The sequence below is a fragment of the Tachyglossus aculeatus genome, chromosome 21 (genome assembly GCF_015852505.1).
Source record: "Tachyglossus aculeatus isolate mTacAcu1 chromosome 21, mTacAcu1.pri, whole genome shotgun sequence".
Classification (NCBI taxonomy): Eukaryota; Metazoa; Chordata; class Mammalia; order Monotremata; family Tachyglossidae; genus Tachyglossus; species Tachyglossus aculeatus.
This window is the reverse complement of record NC_052086.1, coordinates 17628761-17648812: the sequence shown is the minus strand read 5'-3', so window position 1 is coordinate 17648812 and position 20052 is coordinate 17628761. Positions and strand designations below refer to the sequence as shown.

Genomic DNA, 20052 nt, shown 5'->3' with positions numbered 1-20052 from the left:
TTTAAAAAAAATTATGGTAATTTTAGTTTTGTGCTTCAGTCAGTCAGTTGTATTTATTGAGTGCTTACTTTGTGCAGCGCACTGTACTAAGTGCTTGGGAGAGTACAACAATATAACAGACACATTCCCTGCCAAGACGAGCTTAAAGTCTAGAGGTTTCTTATCCTGGACATTTTCGTTTGTTTCCTGGGAAGGAATGGTTTCCCACTTTTTCAAAAGACTGGAAAAAGGTAAATCTTAGTGAGCATCTGGTAAACTGGTTTTCAATAGGTTCACTTCTGACGTGGTTAATCAAGCGATAAATCAGTGGTATTTAGTGAGCAGAACACTGTGTGCAGAACACTGTACTCAGCATTTGGGAAAGTACAGTACAATAAAGCCGATGATGGCGTCAACTAACCTAATTTATAAAGTGTAAAATGCATGTGTCATTGAGAGCATGCAAAATAACTGTAAGTGTACAAAGAGGGTACTAGTTTATAGTTTTCGGTGGCAGAAGCAGTCATATAATGGAGAGCAAAGAAGCCTGAAAAAGTTGCTAGGATCAGTTCTGTGATAAAGTACCAGCCTTTGTGGCTCAGTGAGCAAACAGAATTACTTTTTCTTTTCCCGTTTTTCATTATATCTTTGCTTTCCTCCATCCTTAAAAATAGAACGCAAAAACTAGTCTCTGGTTCACACAGGATTACCAAAAGTCTGGTCCATTCTGCAACACTTAGGCACACTGATATCAAGGAGCCCAGAGCACTTTTAGCCAAACTAGTATCAATTTTATCGCTGGGGCATTTATAACCTTCCAGTTAAAATTTTTCAGAGTATAATAATAATAATAATGGCATTTGTTAAGCGCTAACTATGTGCAAAGCACTGTTCTAAGCGCCGGAGGGGATACAAGATGATCAGGTTGTCCCACGTGGGGCTCACAGTCAATCCCCATTTTACAGATGAGGTAACTGAGGCTCAAAGAAGTTAAGTGACTTGCCCAAGGTCCCACAGTAGACGTAGCGGAGCCGGGATTCGAACCCATGACCTCTGACTCCAAAGCCCGTGCTCTTTCCACTGAGCCACGCTGCTTCTCTATACTTTGTATACTATGGCAACGGCTGTTCTGATTGTTTTCTTATACATGACACTGACATGACACTGGTGGCCCTGCTGAGAGCTCACCTCCTCCAGGAGGCCTTCCCAGACTGAGCCCCTTCCTTCCTCTCCCCCTCGTCCCCCTCTCCATCCCCCCCGTCTTACCTCCTTCCCTTCCCCACAGTACCTGTATATATGTATATATGTTTGTACATATTTATTACTCTATTTTACTTGTACATATCTATTCTATTTATTTTATTTTGTTAGTATGTTTGGTTTTGTTCTCCGTCTCCCCCTTTTAGACTGTGAGCCCGCTGTTGGGTAGGGACTGTCTCTATATGTTGCCAATTTGTACTTCCCAAGCGCTTAGTACAGTGCTCTGCACATAGTAAGCGCTCAATAAATACGATTGATTGATTGATTGATTGGTGCTATTTCTGCCACCTGGTAGTCTTAGAAAGATCAGTCATTGAATACATCAGCATGCATGCCCTCAACCCAGAAATCGGTTTGTGTCTATCAGCGTTTCGGGGTTAGGTGAAAGATTTTGTGAGAACAAATGAAAGAATACACTGCTTCTAGCACCCGAGGTGAAATTCAAGATGGTTGTGTAAATTGAAAAGCCTCCTAAATAAAGCTTGCTTCAAGTAGCTGGTGTTTTCCAGAATTTTCTCTGACATTCCTCCAGCACATTAACTCAGACCAATTTGCAACAGCTTAAAGTTACATCGGGATGCCTTTAATTCAGCTCGAAACAAAGAAGCATTCCTGTGTCATATTCTAACCATTCCATGGCTACGTTAAGGGGCTATGTTCTTCTGTTGTTTTTTGTCCAAATTGCCTGTTAAAACATTGTATTCTTCCAGGAATGCCTGTTTTCAGAACTGTTTGGTCTGTCGCCTTCTTGCCAATACTAACGATGTTATTTATCAAGCGCTTATGTGCCAAGCATTGAACGAACTAGAGAGTGGATACAAGATAAATCAGATCAGACACAGTCCTGGTCACACATGGGGCTCATAGTCTCTGAGAACACGCACCCTCAATCCTCTTTACCTGCAATTTATGTATGGTGGAATGATTTTTACCCTCTTTTAACTCTCAACACAAATTACAGAATTCCTGTATTAGACATAGCCCTAAGTACTGAGTAAGTAATGATACTGGTGCGCCCTTTGCAGAGCAACAGAAATCTGCTTTATCAATCAATCAATCAGTTAATCGTATTTATTGAGCGCTTACTGTGTGCAGAGCACTGTACTAAGTGCTTGGGAAGTACAAGCTGGCAACATATCATCATCGTCATCATCAATCGTATTTATTGAGCGCTTACTGTGTGCAGAGCACTGTACTAAGCACTTGGGAAGTACAAGCTGGCAACATATAGAGACAGTCCCTACCCAACAGTGGGCTCACAGTCTAGAAGGGGGAGACAGAGAACAAAACCAAACATACTAACAAAATAAAATAAATAGAATAGATAGGTACAAGTAAAATAAATAGAGTAATAAATATGTACATCATCATCATCAATCGTATTTATTGAGCGCTTACTATGTGCAGAGCACTGTACTAAGCGCTTGGGAAGTACAAGCTGGCCACATCTAGAGACAGTCCCTACCCAACAGTGGGCTCACAGTCTAAAAGGGGGAGACAGAGAACAAAACCAAACATACTAACAAAATAAAATAAATAGAATAGATATGTACAAGTAAAATAAATAGAGTAATAAATATGTACAAACATATATACATATATACAGGTGCTGTGGGAAAGGGAAGGAGGTAAGATGAGATTAGTGTGAAGGATTTTAATTCTAGGAATTACACAAATGTGCTATTAATTTCTAGGTTCAATAGTCCTAGTCTACGGTTTAGTCCCCTCGACTGTAAGATCACTGTGGGCAGAGACAATGCCGGTTATATTGTTTTATTGCACTCTCCCAGGCACTTAGTTACAGTTCTGTGCACACAGTAAGCGCTCTATAAATACAACTTACTGATTGAATAAGATGTTAATTTTTTATGTAGCTAGTGGGAAAAGGAAGATACTGAATCCTGAAGTGCACTGTATGTCTAGCAAGTAAGCAAATAAGTCCATTGCTAGACATACCAAACTATAGATGAGATTTGTGTGTGTGTGTGTAAGCACTCTTGGTGTACTTACAAAACCTGCAGCTTAGCAGTAAAGCCATAAAAACTTTTAAAGTTGCCTGCCCACTCTTACCCGAAACATTCAGCACACTTCAAAGAAAGGATTAAAATTGTTTCATCAGGGTAGAGAAATGTATACAAATTCCAATTTTGGAATTGGGCAGATTTCCCTTGTTAGGCAGTGAGAGAAATAAGTATTAGGATTTGGAGTCAGAGGTCATGGGTTCAAATCCTGGCCCTGCCAATTGTCAGCTGTGTGACTTTGGGCAAGTCACTTAGCTTCTCTGTACTTCAGTTACCTCATCTGTAAAATGGGGATTAAGACTGTGAGCCCCCCGTGGGGCAACCTGATCACCTTGTAACCTCCCCAGCGCTTAGAACAGTGCTTTGCACATAGTAAGCGCTTAATAAATGCCATTATTAGAGAAGCAGCGTGGCTCAGTGGAAAGAGCACGGGCTTTGGAGTCAGAGGTCATGGGTTCAAATCCCAGCTCCACCACTTGTCAGCTGTGTGACTTTGGGCAAGTCACTTCACTTCTCTGGGCCTCAGTCCCCTCATCTGTAAAATGGGGATGAAGACTGTGAGCCCCACATGGGACAACCTGATTACTTTGTATCTACCCCAGCGCTTAGAACAGTGCTTTGCACATAGTAAGCACTTAACAAATACCAACATTATTATTATTATTAATGGAACTTGATAATATATGTGGAGCTTTAAATTTACTTGATTTTTTTTTTGAGTTGGCCAAAAGAAGGCGTAGCTCTATTAGAAATGCTCGAAAGCTCAATGCTGAATTAATACCTCCTTTTCTCCCCACCTCTTCCCTTTGAGTTTCTGTTTGCCATCTTCCTTCTCCGTGGGTTGGAAGACAGGTGTATCCAAGCCTTCCGTCATATAAGGGGCTGTTCAGGGGGTTCTGTTTCTCTAGGTGACTGATATTTCTTGCCTTTTTAGGATTGTCAATTATGGTACATTTTTAAGAAACAACCCATGCCAGTTGTATTGTTGTTAGCCCTAACCTGCCATTTTTGTGCTTTTTCCTTTCTCCTTCAGCTTTGTTGTGTTACCACATGTGCCTTCCCCAGGCGTAGATGCTCCCAGCACCGAAGGCAAGAACATGAGGTAAATCTAGGCTCTCTGCTCTGGACAGAGAGAGATATTCATTCATTCATTCATTCATTCAGTCGTATTTATTTGAGCGCTTACTGTGTGCAGAGCACTGTACTAAGCGCTTGGGAAGTACAAGTTGGCAACAGATAGAGGTGGTCCCTACCCAACAGCGGGTTTACAGTCTAGAAGGGGGAGACGAACAACAAAACAAAACATATTAACAAAATAAAATAAATAGAATAAATATGTACAAGTAAAATAAATAGATTCTTTTAGACTGTGAGCCCACTGTTGGGTAGGGACTGTCTCTATATGTTGCCAATTTGTACTTCCCAAGCACTTAGTACAGTGCTCTGCACATAGTAAGCGCTCAATAAATGCGATTGATGATAAATAGAGTAATAAATCTGTACAAACATATATACAGGTGCTGTGGGGAGGGGAAGGAGGTAAGGCAGGAGGGATGGGGAGGAGGGGGAGAGGAAGGAGGGGGCTCAGTCTGGGAATCTATCTCACGGAAATGTGAAAAAGTCAGCTAGGAAATGATTATTGCAACAGTGTGACTGGTGGAGGGGTTTTGTTGGTTCTTAAAAAGCAAACGGACCAGCCACGGTAATAGATATCCTCTGTTATGCAGTTTTTCAACGTTATTTGTACTTATTCGGTCTCCTTCGTTCTCAGAAAGCAAAAAGACTTCACCTGCCATTTGTTCAACCACACCTTCAAAATAAGACTTCGGCCTGCACCTCAACTGGGGGCCAATAAACTGGAATTACTTCATTCAATCGTATTTATTGAGTGCTTACTGTGTGTAGAGCACTATACTAAGCACTTGGAAGGTACAGTTCCGCAGTAGAGACAATCCCTGCCCACACCAGGCTTATAGTCTAGAAGGGGGAAGACAGACATCAAAACAAGTAAACAGGCATCAATATAAATAAATAGAATTCTGCTTACTTAGAACTATTCCGGAATTACTAACCTATACCTAATTGAAGTCACTATCCAAATTCCAGAAGGGAACAAAAAGGGGTTTAGATTGTAGCCACTCTGTCTGAAACTAGGCGTGAACATAGGACAGGTGGGATAGATAAAGCAGCTTAATTCCATACTGTTCTCAGCCATATGCAAAATATATTTGAGGTGTGTTTCTTGCTGAGATTAGGGTGGATTGTAATCTGTAATGCTTTTTTTTATCTCTTGTTCCCCTTCCGTATATTTCAGGCTGGAACCTCCATTCTCTGCTGTGGTACCAAAGTCGTGTTTAGCTCCAGAACCAACTTTAATAACACATAGACTTTCAGCCTCCAACTTCCAGGTTCCTCCATTTGACGAGCTTGATGTCTCCACTACTGAGTGCCCCGGGCCGCAAAATGGTACCGAACAGAAAGAGGTGAATGGACAATGTTTCAGGCCCTTATCCGTGGTAGTATGTATTGTCATGGTCCTGTGAGCCCACTATTGGGTAGGGACCGTCTCTATATGTTGCCAACTTGTACTTCCTAAGAGTTTAGTACAGTGCTCTGCACACAGTAAGCGCTCAATAAATACGATTGATGATGATGATGAATTGTGGCAATAGGAGGGTTCAACTGAAACCAAACATAATCTGTGCTTTATGGGCCCTCAGATTTACCGATGTTTGAGGGTTGTTATGCCAAATTTAGTTTGCCAAAAAGTTCACGGGCATTTTTGATAAAAAAGTTTTTCAGTTCCTAGACTCTCAAGTACACCATTTGGAAAGTGTCAGGAATTCAGAGAGAGCTTTCAGTTTTGCCCTTATCAACTTCCTCCATGCCTATCGTCTCCCCAAATGCTAATGCGCTTAGTACAGTGCTCTGCACATAGTAAGCGCTCAATAAATACGATTGATTGATTGATTAAAGGGACACCCTCTGGCCTGCTTCCCCGTAAATTTGCGACCTTTTGTTTGTAGTACAGATCATAAAGGTTTCACGATCCATACTGAAGTTCATGGTGGTTTTCTCGACTGACCTCAAATTAGAGCCCCACGCAGGCCTGGCATTTGGCTTTTTTTATGGTATCTGTTAAGCACTTACTCTGTGCCAAACACTCTTCTAAGCGCTGGGGTAGGTACAAGTGAATTAGGTCGGACACAGTCCCTGCCCTGAATGAGGTTCCTGGTCTCCGTAGAAGGGAGAACGGGTATTTAATCCCATATTACGGTTGAGGAGACTGAGGCACGGAGAAGTTAAGTGGCTTGGCCGAGGTCACCCGGCTAACAGTTGGCCGAGCTGGGATTAGAACCCAGGTCCTTCCAACTCCCTGGCCTGTGGTCTTTCCACCAGGCCACACTGCTTCCCCTAGGCTTCGGACCAGAGAGCGGAGAAATGATCGAGGCTATCTGGGTTTGGGGGGCTTATGTCCCCTTCTGTTCAGTGTGCTGGGATTCCCAAGACCTTCAGATCAATCATTTGTATTTATTGACCGCTTGCTGGGATTCCCAAGATCTTCCAGATCAATCATTTGTATTTATTGACCGCTTACTGTGAGCTGTGCGCTGTGCGCTGTATTAAGCACTGGGTTGAGTACAGTATAACAGAAGCAGCGTGGCTCAGTGGAAAGAGCACAGGCTTTGGAGTCAGAGGTCACGGGTTCAAATGCCGGCCCTGCCAGTTGTCAGCTGTATCACTTTTGGGCAAGCCACTTAACTTCTGTGTGCCTCCGTTCCCTCATCTGTAAAATGGGGATTAAGACTGTGAGCCCCATGTGGGACAACCTGATCACCTTGTATCCTCCTCAGCGCTTAGAACTGTGCTTTGCACATAGGAAGCGCTTAACAAATGCCATCGTTATTATTACCCTCAGCGAGCTTCCAGTTAAGAGGGAGATACTTTGGATTTTACCTGGGGTCTCTCACTTGGGCTCTCCAACACTGCTTCTAGCACTCAAATCACCCAGGTAATTGTAGTACAGACTAGGATGCCATTGCCGGCTTTCTCAAAAACAGGGACAAGCGCCATCGGAACTGTGACTCTCAGATCGCTCTGATGGCTGGAGCCACATGGATAGGAATTTCCTTCCCAAGCGCTTAGTACAGTGCTCTGCACACAGTAAGCGCTCAATAAATACGATTGATTGCTTGATTGATTCAACCACGGTTTCCCTGGGGTCCTTGGGCCCAGCACTCAACTTGTTCCCTGTCTCCTGAGCCGTCATTTGATTTTGATTTCTTTTTCCTCAGCACCCCCCAGCCTGAGGATTCTAATAATAATAATAATTATGGTATTTGTTAAGCTTACTATGTGCCAAGCATTGTTTTAAGCACCGGGGTAGATACAGATTAATAAGGTTGGACACAGTCCCTGTCCCACGTGGGACTCACACTCTTAATGCCTATTTTACCGGTGAGGTAACTGAGGCACAGAGAAGCTAAGTGACTTGCTCAAGGTCACACAGAGCAGAGCCGGGATTAGAACCCAGGTCTTTCTGACTCTCAGGCCCAAGCTCTATCCACTAAACAGTGCCGCTTCTCAGGGGGCAAATAATTGCTTCACACACAGTTAAACTGTTTTCTTTTTCTGATCCCGTCTCTCCTCCATGCTCCTTGAAAATAGATGGAGCCCAAGAAGAAGCCCAAGAAGGTCTCTCAAATCCGCATCCGGAAGACAGTTCCCAAGCCAGACCCGAACCTCACCCCCATGGGGCTGCCTCGACGCAAAAGGTGAGCTCCTTCTCTGATCCATATACAAGACCGAAAAACCTAGAATTTCCTTTACTTCAAAATGCCACCGGTCCTTTCTTCTGTCTCAGCAGTTAAATATTCATTCATTCATTCATTGTCGTATTTATTGAGTGCTTACTGTGTGCTGAGCACTGTACTAAGCGCTTGGGAAGTACAAATCGGCAACATATAGAGACGATCCCTACCCGACAACAGGCTCACAGTCTAGAAGGGGGGGACAGACAACAAAACAAGTTGATAGGTGTCAATGCCATCAGAATAAGTAGAATTATAGCTATATATACATCATTAACAAAATAAATGGAGTAATAAATAGGTATAAATAAAATAAATAGCATAATAAATATGTACAAATATATTCAAGTACTCTGGGGTGATGGGGAGGAGGAGGAGGAGAGGGAAAAGGGGGGGCTCTGTATGGAAAGGCCTCCTGGAGGAGGTGAGCTCTCAGTAGGGTGGCAGACATTTCAGTGGCGAACCTCAGTCAATCAATCAATCAGAGGTATTTATTGAGCGCTTACTTTGTGCAGAGCACTGTACTGATACAACAGAATTAGGGGACACGTTCCCTGCACGGCGCTTGGCACAGAGTAAGCGCCCAACAAATACCATTCAAAAAAAATACGCAACACGAGTTTACAGTATAGAGGGGGAGACAGACATTAATACAAATAAGTAATTTATAATATATTTATTGAGCGCTTACTGTGTGAGTGGCACTGTACTGTACTAAGCACTGTAGTGTACTAAGCAGATGTGCGGTGGAGGCCGGATTAGAACCCAGGTCCTCTGACTCCTAGGCCTGTAGCCTTTCCGTTAGCCCTGCTGCTTCACTTACTCTACCGTCCTCTCCTCAGTGCTCTATACGGTGCTCTTCACACATCAAGTGCTCCTCAGGTAGCATCAGCGGATCGATAGACGCGTGGTAAGCTCCTAGAGGGCAGGATCTGGGTCTTCTACTTCCATTGTAGGAGTCCAAGGACCAAGGACAGTGCTCTGAACTCAGCCTTGTCTTGTCTTATGCCGTCGAGTCGTGTCCGACCCGTGGCGACCCCACAGACCCATCTCTCCCCGAACGCCCCGCTCTCCGTCCTCAGTCGTTCCGGTAGTGGATCCAGAGAGTTTTACACTCTAGAGCAATCCGAGCTTGAGACACTCCACTTCCCATTGTGGAAAAACCCTGGAGCTGTGAGTTTGGGGTTGAAGGAACAACTCTGAAGTACAGAGCTTCAGCACTTACTACAGTGTTTGGCACATGGTAAGCGCTTAACGAGCTTGAGAGACTCCATTTCCCATTGTGGAAAAACCCTGGAGCTGTGAGGTTGGGGTTGAAGGAACAACTCTGAAGTACAGAGCTTCAGCACTTACTACAGTGTTTGGCACATGGTAAGCGCTTAACGAGCTTGAGAGACTCCATTTCCCATTGTGGAAAAACCCTGGAGCTGTGAGTTTGGGGTTGAAGGAACAACTCTGAAGTACAGAGCTTCAGCACTTACTACAGTGCCTGGCACATAGTAAGCGCTTAACAAATACCATATAAAAAAAGGAAAAAAAACCTTCTGCTGTTCCTCTGTGCTCTCTTACACCCCACCAAGAGGAGACGTAATTTTCAGCAAATACCACATAAGAGGCTGGGATCTGGCAATTTAGATAATATAAGGAGGAAATTTTGCCAATATCCTTCCTAGGGATATGACCCAATAATAATAATAATAATAATAGTTGTAGTAATGGAAGTAATAGTAGCTGTATTTGTTGTTACGCACTTACTAAGTGCCAAGCACTTAGTTCAGTGCCAAGATAGATACAAGATAATTAGGTGAACACAGTCCTGTCCCACATGGGGACACATTGTACTTCCCAAGCGCTTAGTACAGTGCTCTGCACACAGTAAGCGCTCAATAAATACGATTGATTGATTGATGGGGCTCACAGTCTAAGGGGGAGGGAGAAATGATGATGATGGCATTTGTTAAGTGTTTACTATGTGCCAAGCACTGTTCTAAGCACCGGGGAGGATACAAGGTGATCAGGTTGTCCTACAAGGAGCTCACAGTCTTCATCCCCATTTTCCAGATGAGGGAACTGAGGCCCAGAGAAGTTGTGACATGCCCAAAGTCACACAGCTGACAAGCGGCAGAGCCGGGATTAGAACCCATGACCTCTGACTCCCAAGCCTGGGCCCTTTCCACTTAGCCACGCTGCTTCTTGGATCCCCATTTTACAGATGAGAAAATTGCAGCCCAGAGAAGATGAGTGACTTGCCCAAGGTCACAGAGCAGTCAAAAGGCAGAGCTGGGATTAGAACCCAGTTCCTCCAACTCCCAGGCCTGTGCTCTTAAGAAGTTGATGATGATATAAACTGCCTTTTCCATGAAAGAGAAATTCATCTGTTTCTGTTCTTTCAGGTTAAAGAAAAAAGAATTTAGTCTGGAAGAAATATACACCAACAAGAATTACAAGTCCCCTCCTGCAACCAGGTGAATTGTCCATGACTGAAGAGAGAGAAGAAGGGAGCCCATATTGTTATATGGCACTTTCCCAAATGCTTAGTACAGTGCTGTGCACATAGTAAGCTCTCAATAAATATGATTGATTGACCAAGATTAGTGGTTCTGAGGCCCAGGGAGATCGAAAATATCCACCTCTGTAACTCTTGAGTATATTCTGTTCTGTAGGTTCTGGCCCTGGGAAATGCAGAAATGGATTTGAAATCCTTCCAAGCTTCCATCCTTACGCCATGCTACTTGAGAGGTGGCAGATCAAGCAGAAAAATCTGTTTGAGAAGTTCCTGATTAATTTCGTGTTTGCTTGGAGCTAAAAATAAGGCTTCGTTTGAGCTAAATTATCTGCTCCCTGGGACTGACGACCCTTTGAGTAGAAAGCGATTCTGCTCAGTTTCCTTCTAGCCTGTAGGCATCTATCCACTTAGAAATGTCCCCCGACATTCCTTGGAACAAGCACAAGAGGTTTAAATCATAACGTGTGAAACCATACGTCATCATCCAGGCCAACTTGAAGTCCGGGGGTCTGAATGAAACTCACGGATGAGTCTCATCAGTCCTGCTTTTGTCTCCTCAATCCAGATGCTTAGAGACCATCTTCGAGGAGCCCAAGGAGCGAAATGGAGCGCTGATCTCGGTGAGCCAGCAGAAGAGGAAGCGGATTCTGGAGTTCCAAGACTTCACCATCCCTCGGAAGAGGAGGGCCCGTGGGAAAGTCAAGGTGATGGGCAGCTTCACACGGGCCAAAAAGGCCGCACTGCAAGGCAGAGAGCTGGATGCCCTTCTGCTTCAGAAGCTGATGGACCTGGAAGCTTTCTTAGCCGAAGAAGAGGGGAGGGAGCAAGGAGCAAGTTGCTGAGAAGAGTCGGTTGGTTGGGAACAGATGAATTGCTTTAGGGTTTTGTTTTTAACGTACCGGGGAAAGGTTCCGAAAATCCCCATCCCAGAATCCTCACTATCCAAATATCTAGTGCGCAAATTTTGACCCTTCTGAGTGGACAGTGGAATTGGGTTGCCGACGTCCACTGCTGAACCTCAAGAATGCTCTCCTCCTTCCCTGACCTCCACTGATATCCAACTCTCCTCCAACAGTCATGTCTCTGGGAGAGGGAAGGAGCCAGACCCTCAATAACACTGGGTGTTTAGGACTCGGAGGAGATTTTGCACGTCCATTTAAAAGCCCAACATGGTTCATGACAGTGTTTTTTATTCCAAGTATTTTCATTAGAAGCAGCTTACGTGGGAGGTGGACAAAAGAGTTTGCTCTGGGGGTACCACTAGCTCATTTCTGAAGGTGGAGAAAGACTTGGAGTTACGTTTTTTAATCCTTTGAGTCCATCCGCCCAAAACCCGTTTGTGGCTTCCCAACCCACCTTTTGGAGTTTTGGGTCAGTAGTGCCGGAGAAACCGGAGAAAGTCCCTTTCTGAATAAGTTGCACTTTTTTATGTTGTGAAGGTAGATTTTTAAATTATAATTATTGGGGCATGTTGGGAGCCTTTTAAACGTGACTTTTGTTTTTTAAACCATTAAGGGAGATAGTTCCATATTTTAAGCAAATATATTTTTTTCCAGTTTGTGCCATGTTTGACCCAGTTTATTGATGCATCATCACGGGGAACTGGAAACAAACTGTCATTATTCATCGATTTTTTAACAATCCTCTTGCCACCTGCAGAATTGCCTGGGTAAATGTTTGGGACTTGACCCAGAGAAATGGGCTCCCACAGTGGAATTGAGCCGACCCACTAATAATTTTATTTGCATTGGATTAGGGCCGGGGTTTTCTTTTTTCCTGTTCATTCATGAAAAACGAGTATTGGGCGAGAGTTTTGTCCCCGAACTGAACTCAAGACAGATGTGTAACTGAGTTGTACTCAGTGATGGGGAGTTTGTGGAAGAATTACCCTCCCAGATGATTGAATGAATGAATGAATGAATGACCAATAGGAGAGCCATCTGTTTCCAGTGTAAGGTCAGGGATCATTAATGGCTTAAGATCCACTAATAATTATTAGTCATGGCACCAGGAAATCAGGCCTTCGCCCCACTCCAGGGGAACTGGGCTGTCCTCTGGCTGCCATGTTAGATCTTTCTTGAAATGTCCTAGAGGCAGCACTGGCGTTAGTGGTAGTTCATTATTCAGAACCTGCGAGTGTCTCCCAGGTAATGTCCACTCTCTAATTCAATTAAGTCCCCAGTTTTTAATTCTCCGCTTACGCTAAGTATTTTTCTCCTCCAAAGTGGCTTTTCCTACCTGCATGCAGGACAAGAGCGCTCAGAACTGCTACTCCTGAGGTCACGAGGTGAACCTGGTTTCCTCTTAAATCCTCGGGAGGCTCCGACGTTGAGGACTCACGGTGCTATAGAATGAGCCTGCCAGAGGCGAAAGACAGTTATGGTCTGTCCATCCGGAAGCCCGAGCAGTTTGAATCTAGTTTTTCTTCTGTTCCTAGCCGTCAGCTGGGGCTCTGATCCCCTTGGGCCTTTCTTTCGTGGGTTGACCGAATGCCGTACTGGGGAAACTGGAAGAATGAGGAGGATAAAATGTCGAGGCCTTCTCCTTGAGTAAAGAAGGACAGGGACTGTTTGTGCCCAGGAACCCTAGCATTTGGGCTACTGAAGTGCAATCCCAGTTAATCCACAAGAGCATCTATGTAATCCCTCCAGACCTCTCATCTTCCTAAATCAGGGTTCCGTCCACAACACTAAAGCGCTCTTGTGGGGAGGAATTGGCTGGGCCGGCAGGCGGTTTATTGTCTTTTCAAGATGTCTCCAACAAGGTCCTGCTGGTTCCTGCTCCAAATGGCCAAATGTCTCTTGGGGTGACGTGGTCCAGCTTGTGAGCACGTGTGGGCGTGCATAAGTACACGTGCGTGTGTCAGGGGAGATTGCTTGGGGATGGAACTCCTTCAATTGGTTTGATGGATAGTAATGGGGAAGGAGGGAGAAATCTCAGGTCCAAACAGGGTTCTGCCTTTCGTCTTTTTCTCAAGGTTTTTATTGTCTGTCCGATTTTTACCTCCCCAACTAATCGTGTGTTGTCCCTTTCATTTCTCCTGGCTTCATAACTTCATTTTTCTGGTAGCTGCAACGTCCAGTACCTCATTCCTTCATTACAAGAGACTGTATATTTTTTTTCCTTACTGACCTTACCTCGAGAATTTGAACAGAGTGAGGTGCGGGGAGGAGATATGTAGCATTTGCCTTATTCGGAGCTGGACTTGCTCAGAAAAATCATGCTGTGAATCCCAAAACACGCTCCACTGAGCTGTGAAAGTCACGATCCTTCGTCGCGATTTTGCCTGAAGGGTTCTCCTGCATGGGGCAAGCTGTACTTACCGTTAGCTGAATTCTAAACCATCTTAACAATATAAACTTCTGGCCTGATCCTCATTCTGCCAGCGGGACGAGGTTACAGGCTGTTGTTAGCAGCAGCCTTAGGCTGCTTTAGATGCAGCGTTAGAGAGAGCTCCAAGCAGGAGCTCTCAGCCTCCAAGCTTGTGATTTCATCCTTCGTGATTTCATCGCGGGGGCCTAGAGAAACCACGGAGGACCGACTTTTAGGCAGCAATCCTTGTGTGCCCCTTCCGTCCCCCTTGAGTAAACATTTTGCTTTTCGGTGAGGTTTCCTCTGAGGGCTGTCGAAGGTCCTCGTCCGAACGACGTCCGGAGCGCGTAAAAAAAAATTGACAGAAGCTGCCAGGGTTCTTTTCTGGGTCTCCTCCCAGCAGAGAGCTCTGCCAAGTGAACTGAACTCCTTATTTACATCATAAGCTAACAAAACAAGGCTTCATTTGACCAGAATCCAAGTTCAATATTTCCACCTCGCCCTCAACCCAAGTAAGTGGCAAAGGCTACTCAGCGCATGCTTCCGCCCGTCCAGCACTCTGTACAGAATGGATGCCTGTAAGAGTTTTCACCGGGCCGGTAGCTGCCTGAACAAAGCGCTTCTGTGATGCGGTAAAGAGTTCAGTGAAATCTGTACAATTTTTTTGGTCACATGGACCTGAGTCACTCCCCCGCAGTTTCATTTCTGTTTGGTAGTTTGTGACTCAGATTCCCTCTGTGTGTGTTAATTTATGGAAATAAATTTTGGGGGGAAACCTTTCTAATAGCACCCTCAGTCTGTTCACGTTTGTGGATGAGAAAATAAGCGTGTTATCCTTTGTTCATCATCATCAATCGTATTTATTGAGCGCTTACTGTGTGCAGAGCACTGTACTAAGCGCTTGGGAAGTACAAATTGGCAACACATAGAGACAGTCCCTACCCAACAGTGGGCTCACAGTCTAAAAGACTATGTGTTGCACCCATACGGACACAATCTCAACGTCGGCAATGGTGTGCTTTTAATTATCTAAAAATTCCTAACAAAATCAAGAAATTAAATCTAGATCCCAGGAAAACGTGGCTGTTACATGAATGGCTCTATTGTGGGGAACGCATTATGAATTGGGATCTGTTCTGAGCCAAGGTCAAGAAGAGGAAAGAGTTTCCCCTTCATCATCACCAATTGTGTTTTTTGAACTATGTGCACAGCAGAGTACTGAGTGCTTGGGGGAGTACAGAGTCGGCAGACGCATACCCTCCCACGACTTCTGCATTCGTCGGAAGCCGTTGGAAAGAAATTCAAGCGGGAGCACCTAACGCTATAGCTGCAGTGAGATACAGCAGATGGACTTGCATCTATAATGCAGAGAATAGTTTCCAGGCAATTAGCTTTTATCAGCGTGGTCATGGGTTCAAATCCCGGCTCCGCCAACTGTCAGCTGTGTGACTTTGGGCAAGTCACTTTACTTCTCTGGGCCTCAGTTCCCTCATCTGTAAAATGGGGATTAAGACTGTGAGCCCCATGTGGGACAATCTGATTACCTTGTATCCCCCCCGTGCTTAGAACAGTGCTTCGCACCTAGTAAGCACTTAACAAATGCCATTATTATTATTATAGAGAAGCAGCGTGGCTCAGTGGGAAAGAGCACGGGCTTTGGAGTCAGAGGTCATGGGTTCAAATCCTGGCCGCGCCACTTGTCAGCTGTGTGACTTTGGGCAAGTAACTTCACTTCTCTGGGCCTCAGTTCCCTCGTCTGTAAAATGGGGATGAAGACTGTGAGCCCCACATGGGACAACTTCATCACTTTGTATCCCCCCAGCGCTTAGAACAGTGCTTTGCACATAGTAAACGCTTAATAAATGCCATCATCAGCAGCAGCAGCAGCATCTTTAAGACGGTAACCATGTAAACCGTAGTCCAGAGGTAACTCACTTTGCCATGGTAACGGGCTTAGGGTCTTGGCTTCGAAGGTGGGACCCTGCCACTGTTCTCTCCTTACCGGAAGGTCACAACTAGAGAAGCAGCGTGGCTCAGTGGAAAGGGCCCGGGCTTTGGAGTCGGAGGTCATGGGTTCGAATCCCAGCTCCACCACAAGTCTGCTGTGTGACCTTGGGCAAATCACTTAACTTCTCTGAGCCTGAGTTACCTCATCTGTAAAAATGGGGATTAAGACTGTGAGCCCCTCGTGGGACAACCCCAACGCTTAGAACAGTAATTTGCACATAGTAAGCGCTTAACAAATGCCATCAAAAAAAACCAACCAAAAAACTAATGACTGCACTTTTGTTTAGAACTCTGTTTCAAAGATAATAATAATTTTAATAATTTTGGTATTTGTTAAGCGCTTACTATGTGCAAAGCACTGTTGTAAGCGCCGGGGAGGATACAAAGTGATCAGGTTGTCCCACGTGGGGCTCACAGTCTTCATCCCCATTTTACAGATGAGGGAACTGAGGCACAGAGAAGTGAAGTGACTTGCCCAAAGTCACACCGCTGACAAGCGGCGGAGCTGGAATTTGAACCCATGATGATGATGATGATGATGATGGCATTTATTAAGCGCTTACTATGTGCAAAGCACTGTTCTAAGCGCTGGGGAGTTTACAAGGTGATCAGGTTGTCCCATGTGGGGCTCACAAGTCTTAATCCCCATTTTACAGATGAGGGAACTGAGGCACAGAGAAGTTAAGTGACTTGCCCAAAGTCACACAGCTGACAAGTGGCAGAGCCAGGATTTGAACCGATGACCTCTGACTCCCAAGCCCATGCTCTCTCCATTGAGCCATGCTGCTTGGGAGTCAGTTTTTCTGATAAGTTGAGTTTTTCTTTGGCAATGAAAATTAGGTGTTACCTCTGCAGAGATAAGCGTGGGCCTCATCAGATACTCAGTTTTCGTATGACCGGAGGACTCGGGAAACTCCCAAAGCTGCCTTTGGAGAGAATTGGAACCCGCTCGGATTCCCCTTCGCCCTTAGCCGGCCGGGAAGGAAGTTCACCTGGTAGAACAGCTTCCTCCCTTCCAGTCTCCTCTGTCGTCTTTGGCAGATGGAAGGCAGCGTGGTTGAGTGGAAAGAATTAGGGGTCAGGAGACCCTGGTTCTCATCATCATCAGTCGTATTTATTGAGCGCTTACTATGTGCAGAGCACTGTACTAAGCGCTTGGGAAGTACAAATTGGCAACGTAACCTCATCCTACCTCTGCCATTGGACGTCGCCCAAGGTCACACAGGAGAAAAGTGGCGGAGCAGTGTCATTGTCAACAGTTGTCGGGGAGCACCTTGGGCTTGTAAAAGCGCCTTACTGCTTTAAGGTTTGAGAGAAATTCATTCCTTTGTTCTCAGGGGTTCCTCGGGCCGGCTTCGGATCTATAATCTGCAAACTATACAGTGTTGAAAAGCCCAAAATATCTCCGTTGGGTCATGCAAGCCGCCTGTGAGACTGCTGGAAATAGCTCCTTCCCTTGGGAGATCCCTCCCCTCAACATCATCAATCGTATTTATTGAGCGCTTACTGTGTGCAGAGCACTGTACTAAGCGCTTGGGAAGTCCAAGTTGGCAACATATAGAGACAGTCCCTACCCAACAGTGGGCTCACAGTCTAAAAACAGAGCCAGGGGCTTTGGGTCTCCTCGCTCTACCATGGCCAATCCTCAGAGGAGCTTCTAATCAGCTGAAAAATCAATCAGTCAATCAATCGTATTTATTGAGCGCTTACTGTGTGCAGAGCACTGTACCAAGCGCTTGGGAAGTACAAGTTGGCAACATAGAGAGAAAACTGAAAAAGATGGTGATCGCCTCACTCCCTTCTGGTTATTGAACTGAGCTTCCCTCAGCTGTGCTTGAGGTGCTCAAAGTAATACTGGGGTCCTTTCATTCATTCATTCAATCGTATTTATCGAGCGCTTACTGTGTGCAGAGCACTGTACTAAGCGCTTGGGAAGTCCAAGTTGGCGACATATAGAGACGGTCCCTACCCAACAGCGGGCTCACAGTCTAGAATCAATCAATCAATCGTATTTATTGAGCGCTTACTGTGTGCAGACTACTGTACTAAGCGCTTGGGAAGTCCAAGTTGGCAACATATAGAGACGGTCCCTACCCAACAGCGGGCTCACAGTCTAGAAGGGGGAGACAGACAACAAAGCAAAACATATTAGCAAAATAAAATAAATAGAATAAATATGTACAAATAAAATAGAGTAATAAATACGTACAAACATATATACAGGTGCTGTGGGAAGGGGAAAGAGGTAAGGCAGGGAGGATGGGGGGTGGTCTGCTCCATGACCTAAGCATTAATTCCATCCCAAACAAGCAGGATGTTTTCTTTTTTTTAATCTTCCTTCTTCCTGAGATATGCCCTGCTCCATGACCTAAGCATTAATTCCATCCCAAACAAGCAGGATGTTTTCTTTTTTTTAATCTTCCCTCTTCCTGAGATATGCCCTGCTCCATGACCTAAGCATTAATTCCATCCCAAACAAGCAGGATGTTTTCTTTTTTTTTTAATCTTCCTTCTCCCTGAGATATAGAAAAGAATAGTAATAGAGGGAAAAGAGGAATGAAAGAAAGAGGGAGTGGTATTTATTGAGCACTTCATTCAATCGTATTGAGCGCTTACTGTGTGCAGAGCACTGTACTAAGCGCTTGGGAAGTACAAGTTGGCAACATATAGAGACGGTCCCTACCCAACAGTGGGCTCACAGTCTAGCACTTAACTGTATTCCGAGCACTTGCATCTTTTGAAGCAGCGTGGCTCAGTGGAAAGAGCTCGGGGTTTGAAGTCAGAGGTCATGGGTTCAAATCCTGGCTTCACCGATTGTCAGCTGTGTGACTTGGGGCAAGTCACTTCACTTCCCTCTGCCCCAGTTAACCTCATCTGTGAAAATGGGGATGAAGACCGTGAGCCCCCCGTGGGACAACCTGGTCACCTTGTAACCTCCCCAGCGCTTAGAACAGTGCTTTGCACATAGTAAGCGCTTAATAAATGCCATTATAAATAAATTATAACAGTCCTGTGCACATGGTAAGTGCTTAATAAATGCCATCATTATTGTTATGGATGAATGAATGATTAGCACTTAGAACAGTGCTTTGCACAGAGTAAGCGCTTAATAAATGCCATCATTATTGTTATGAATGAATGATCAGCGCTTAGAACAGTGCTTTGCACAGAGTAAGCGCTTAATAAATGCCATCATTATTGTTATAGATGAATGATCAGCGCTTAGCACTTAGAACAGTGCTTTGCACATAGTAAGCGCTTAATAAATGCCATCATTGTTATGGATGAATGAATGATCAGCGCTTAGAACAGTGCTTTGCACAGAGTAAGCGCTTAATAAATGCCATCATTATTGTTATGGATGAATGAATGAATGATCAGCGCTTAGAACAGTGCTTTGCACAGAGTAAGCGCTTAATAAATGCCATCATTATTATTATGGATGAATGATAGGCGCTTAGCACTTAGAACAGTGCTTTGCACATAGTAAGCGCTTAATAAATGCCATCATTGTTATGGATGAATGAATGAATGATCAGCGCTTAGAACAGAGCTTTGCACAGAGTAAGCGCTTAATAAATGCCATCATTATTGTTATGGATGAATGAATGATCAGCGCTTAGCGCTTAGAACAGTGCTTTGCACAGAGTAAGCGCTTAATAAATGCCATCATTATTGTTATGGATGAATGAATGAATGATCAGCGCTTAGCGCTTAGAACAGTGCTTTGCACAGAGTAAGCGCTTAATAAATACCATCATCATTATTATGGATGAATGAATGAATGAATGATCAGCGCTTAGCGCTTAGAACAGTGCTTTGCACAGAGTAAGCGCTTAATAAATGCCATCATTATTGTTATGGATGAATGAATGATCAGCGCTTAGCGCTTAGAACAGTGCTTTGGACAGAGTAGGCGCTTAACAAGTGCCATCATCATCATTATTATTATTATTGTTATTAATTGGGAGTCCCCCCTCACCGCCGCACGCCTGTCTCCTCGCGCCCAGCCGGCAGAGGGCAGCACCGAGGAGGCCCCGCCCACTTCCGGTGAGGCTCGGCGGCCCCGCCCAGCCCCGCGGCCCCGCCCCCTCAGGGACTGGCGGCTCGTGATTGGTCCCCGCGGCCTCGGGGGCGTGGCCTAGAGGAGGCGGGG

The 20052-nt window shown here is 44.9% G+C and overlaps 1 protein-coding gene across 1 annotated transcript in view; it reads left to right on the top strand.

The window, feature by feature from the left end:
* The window catches only part of PRR14L (proline rich 14 like), a 40397-nt gene extending 25763 nt beyond the window's left edge, over positions 1-14634 (top strand). The window contains exons 4-8 of the mRNA XM_038762409.1: positions 4294-4362; positions 5575-5743; positions 7929-8035; positions 10465-10536; positions 11143-14634. Coding sequence (XP_038618337.1) covers positions 4294-4362; positions 5575-5743; positions 7929-8035; positions 10465-10536; positions 11143-11419 — 694 coding nt within the window. The 3' untranslated portion in view covers positions 11420-14634. The remainder of the gene's footprint in view (positions 1-4293; positions 4363-5574; positions 5744-7928; positions 8036-10464; positions 10537-11142) is intronic.
* The last annotated feature ends 5418 nt before the right edge of the window (positions 14635-20052 follow it).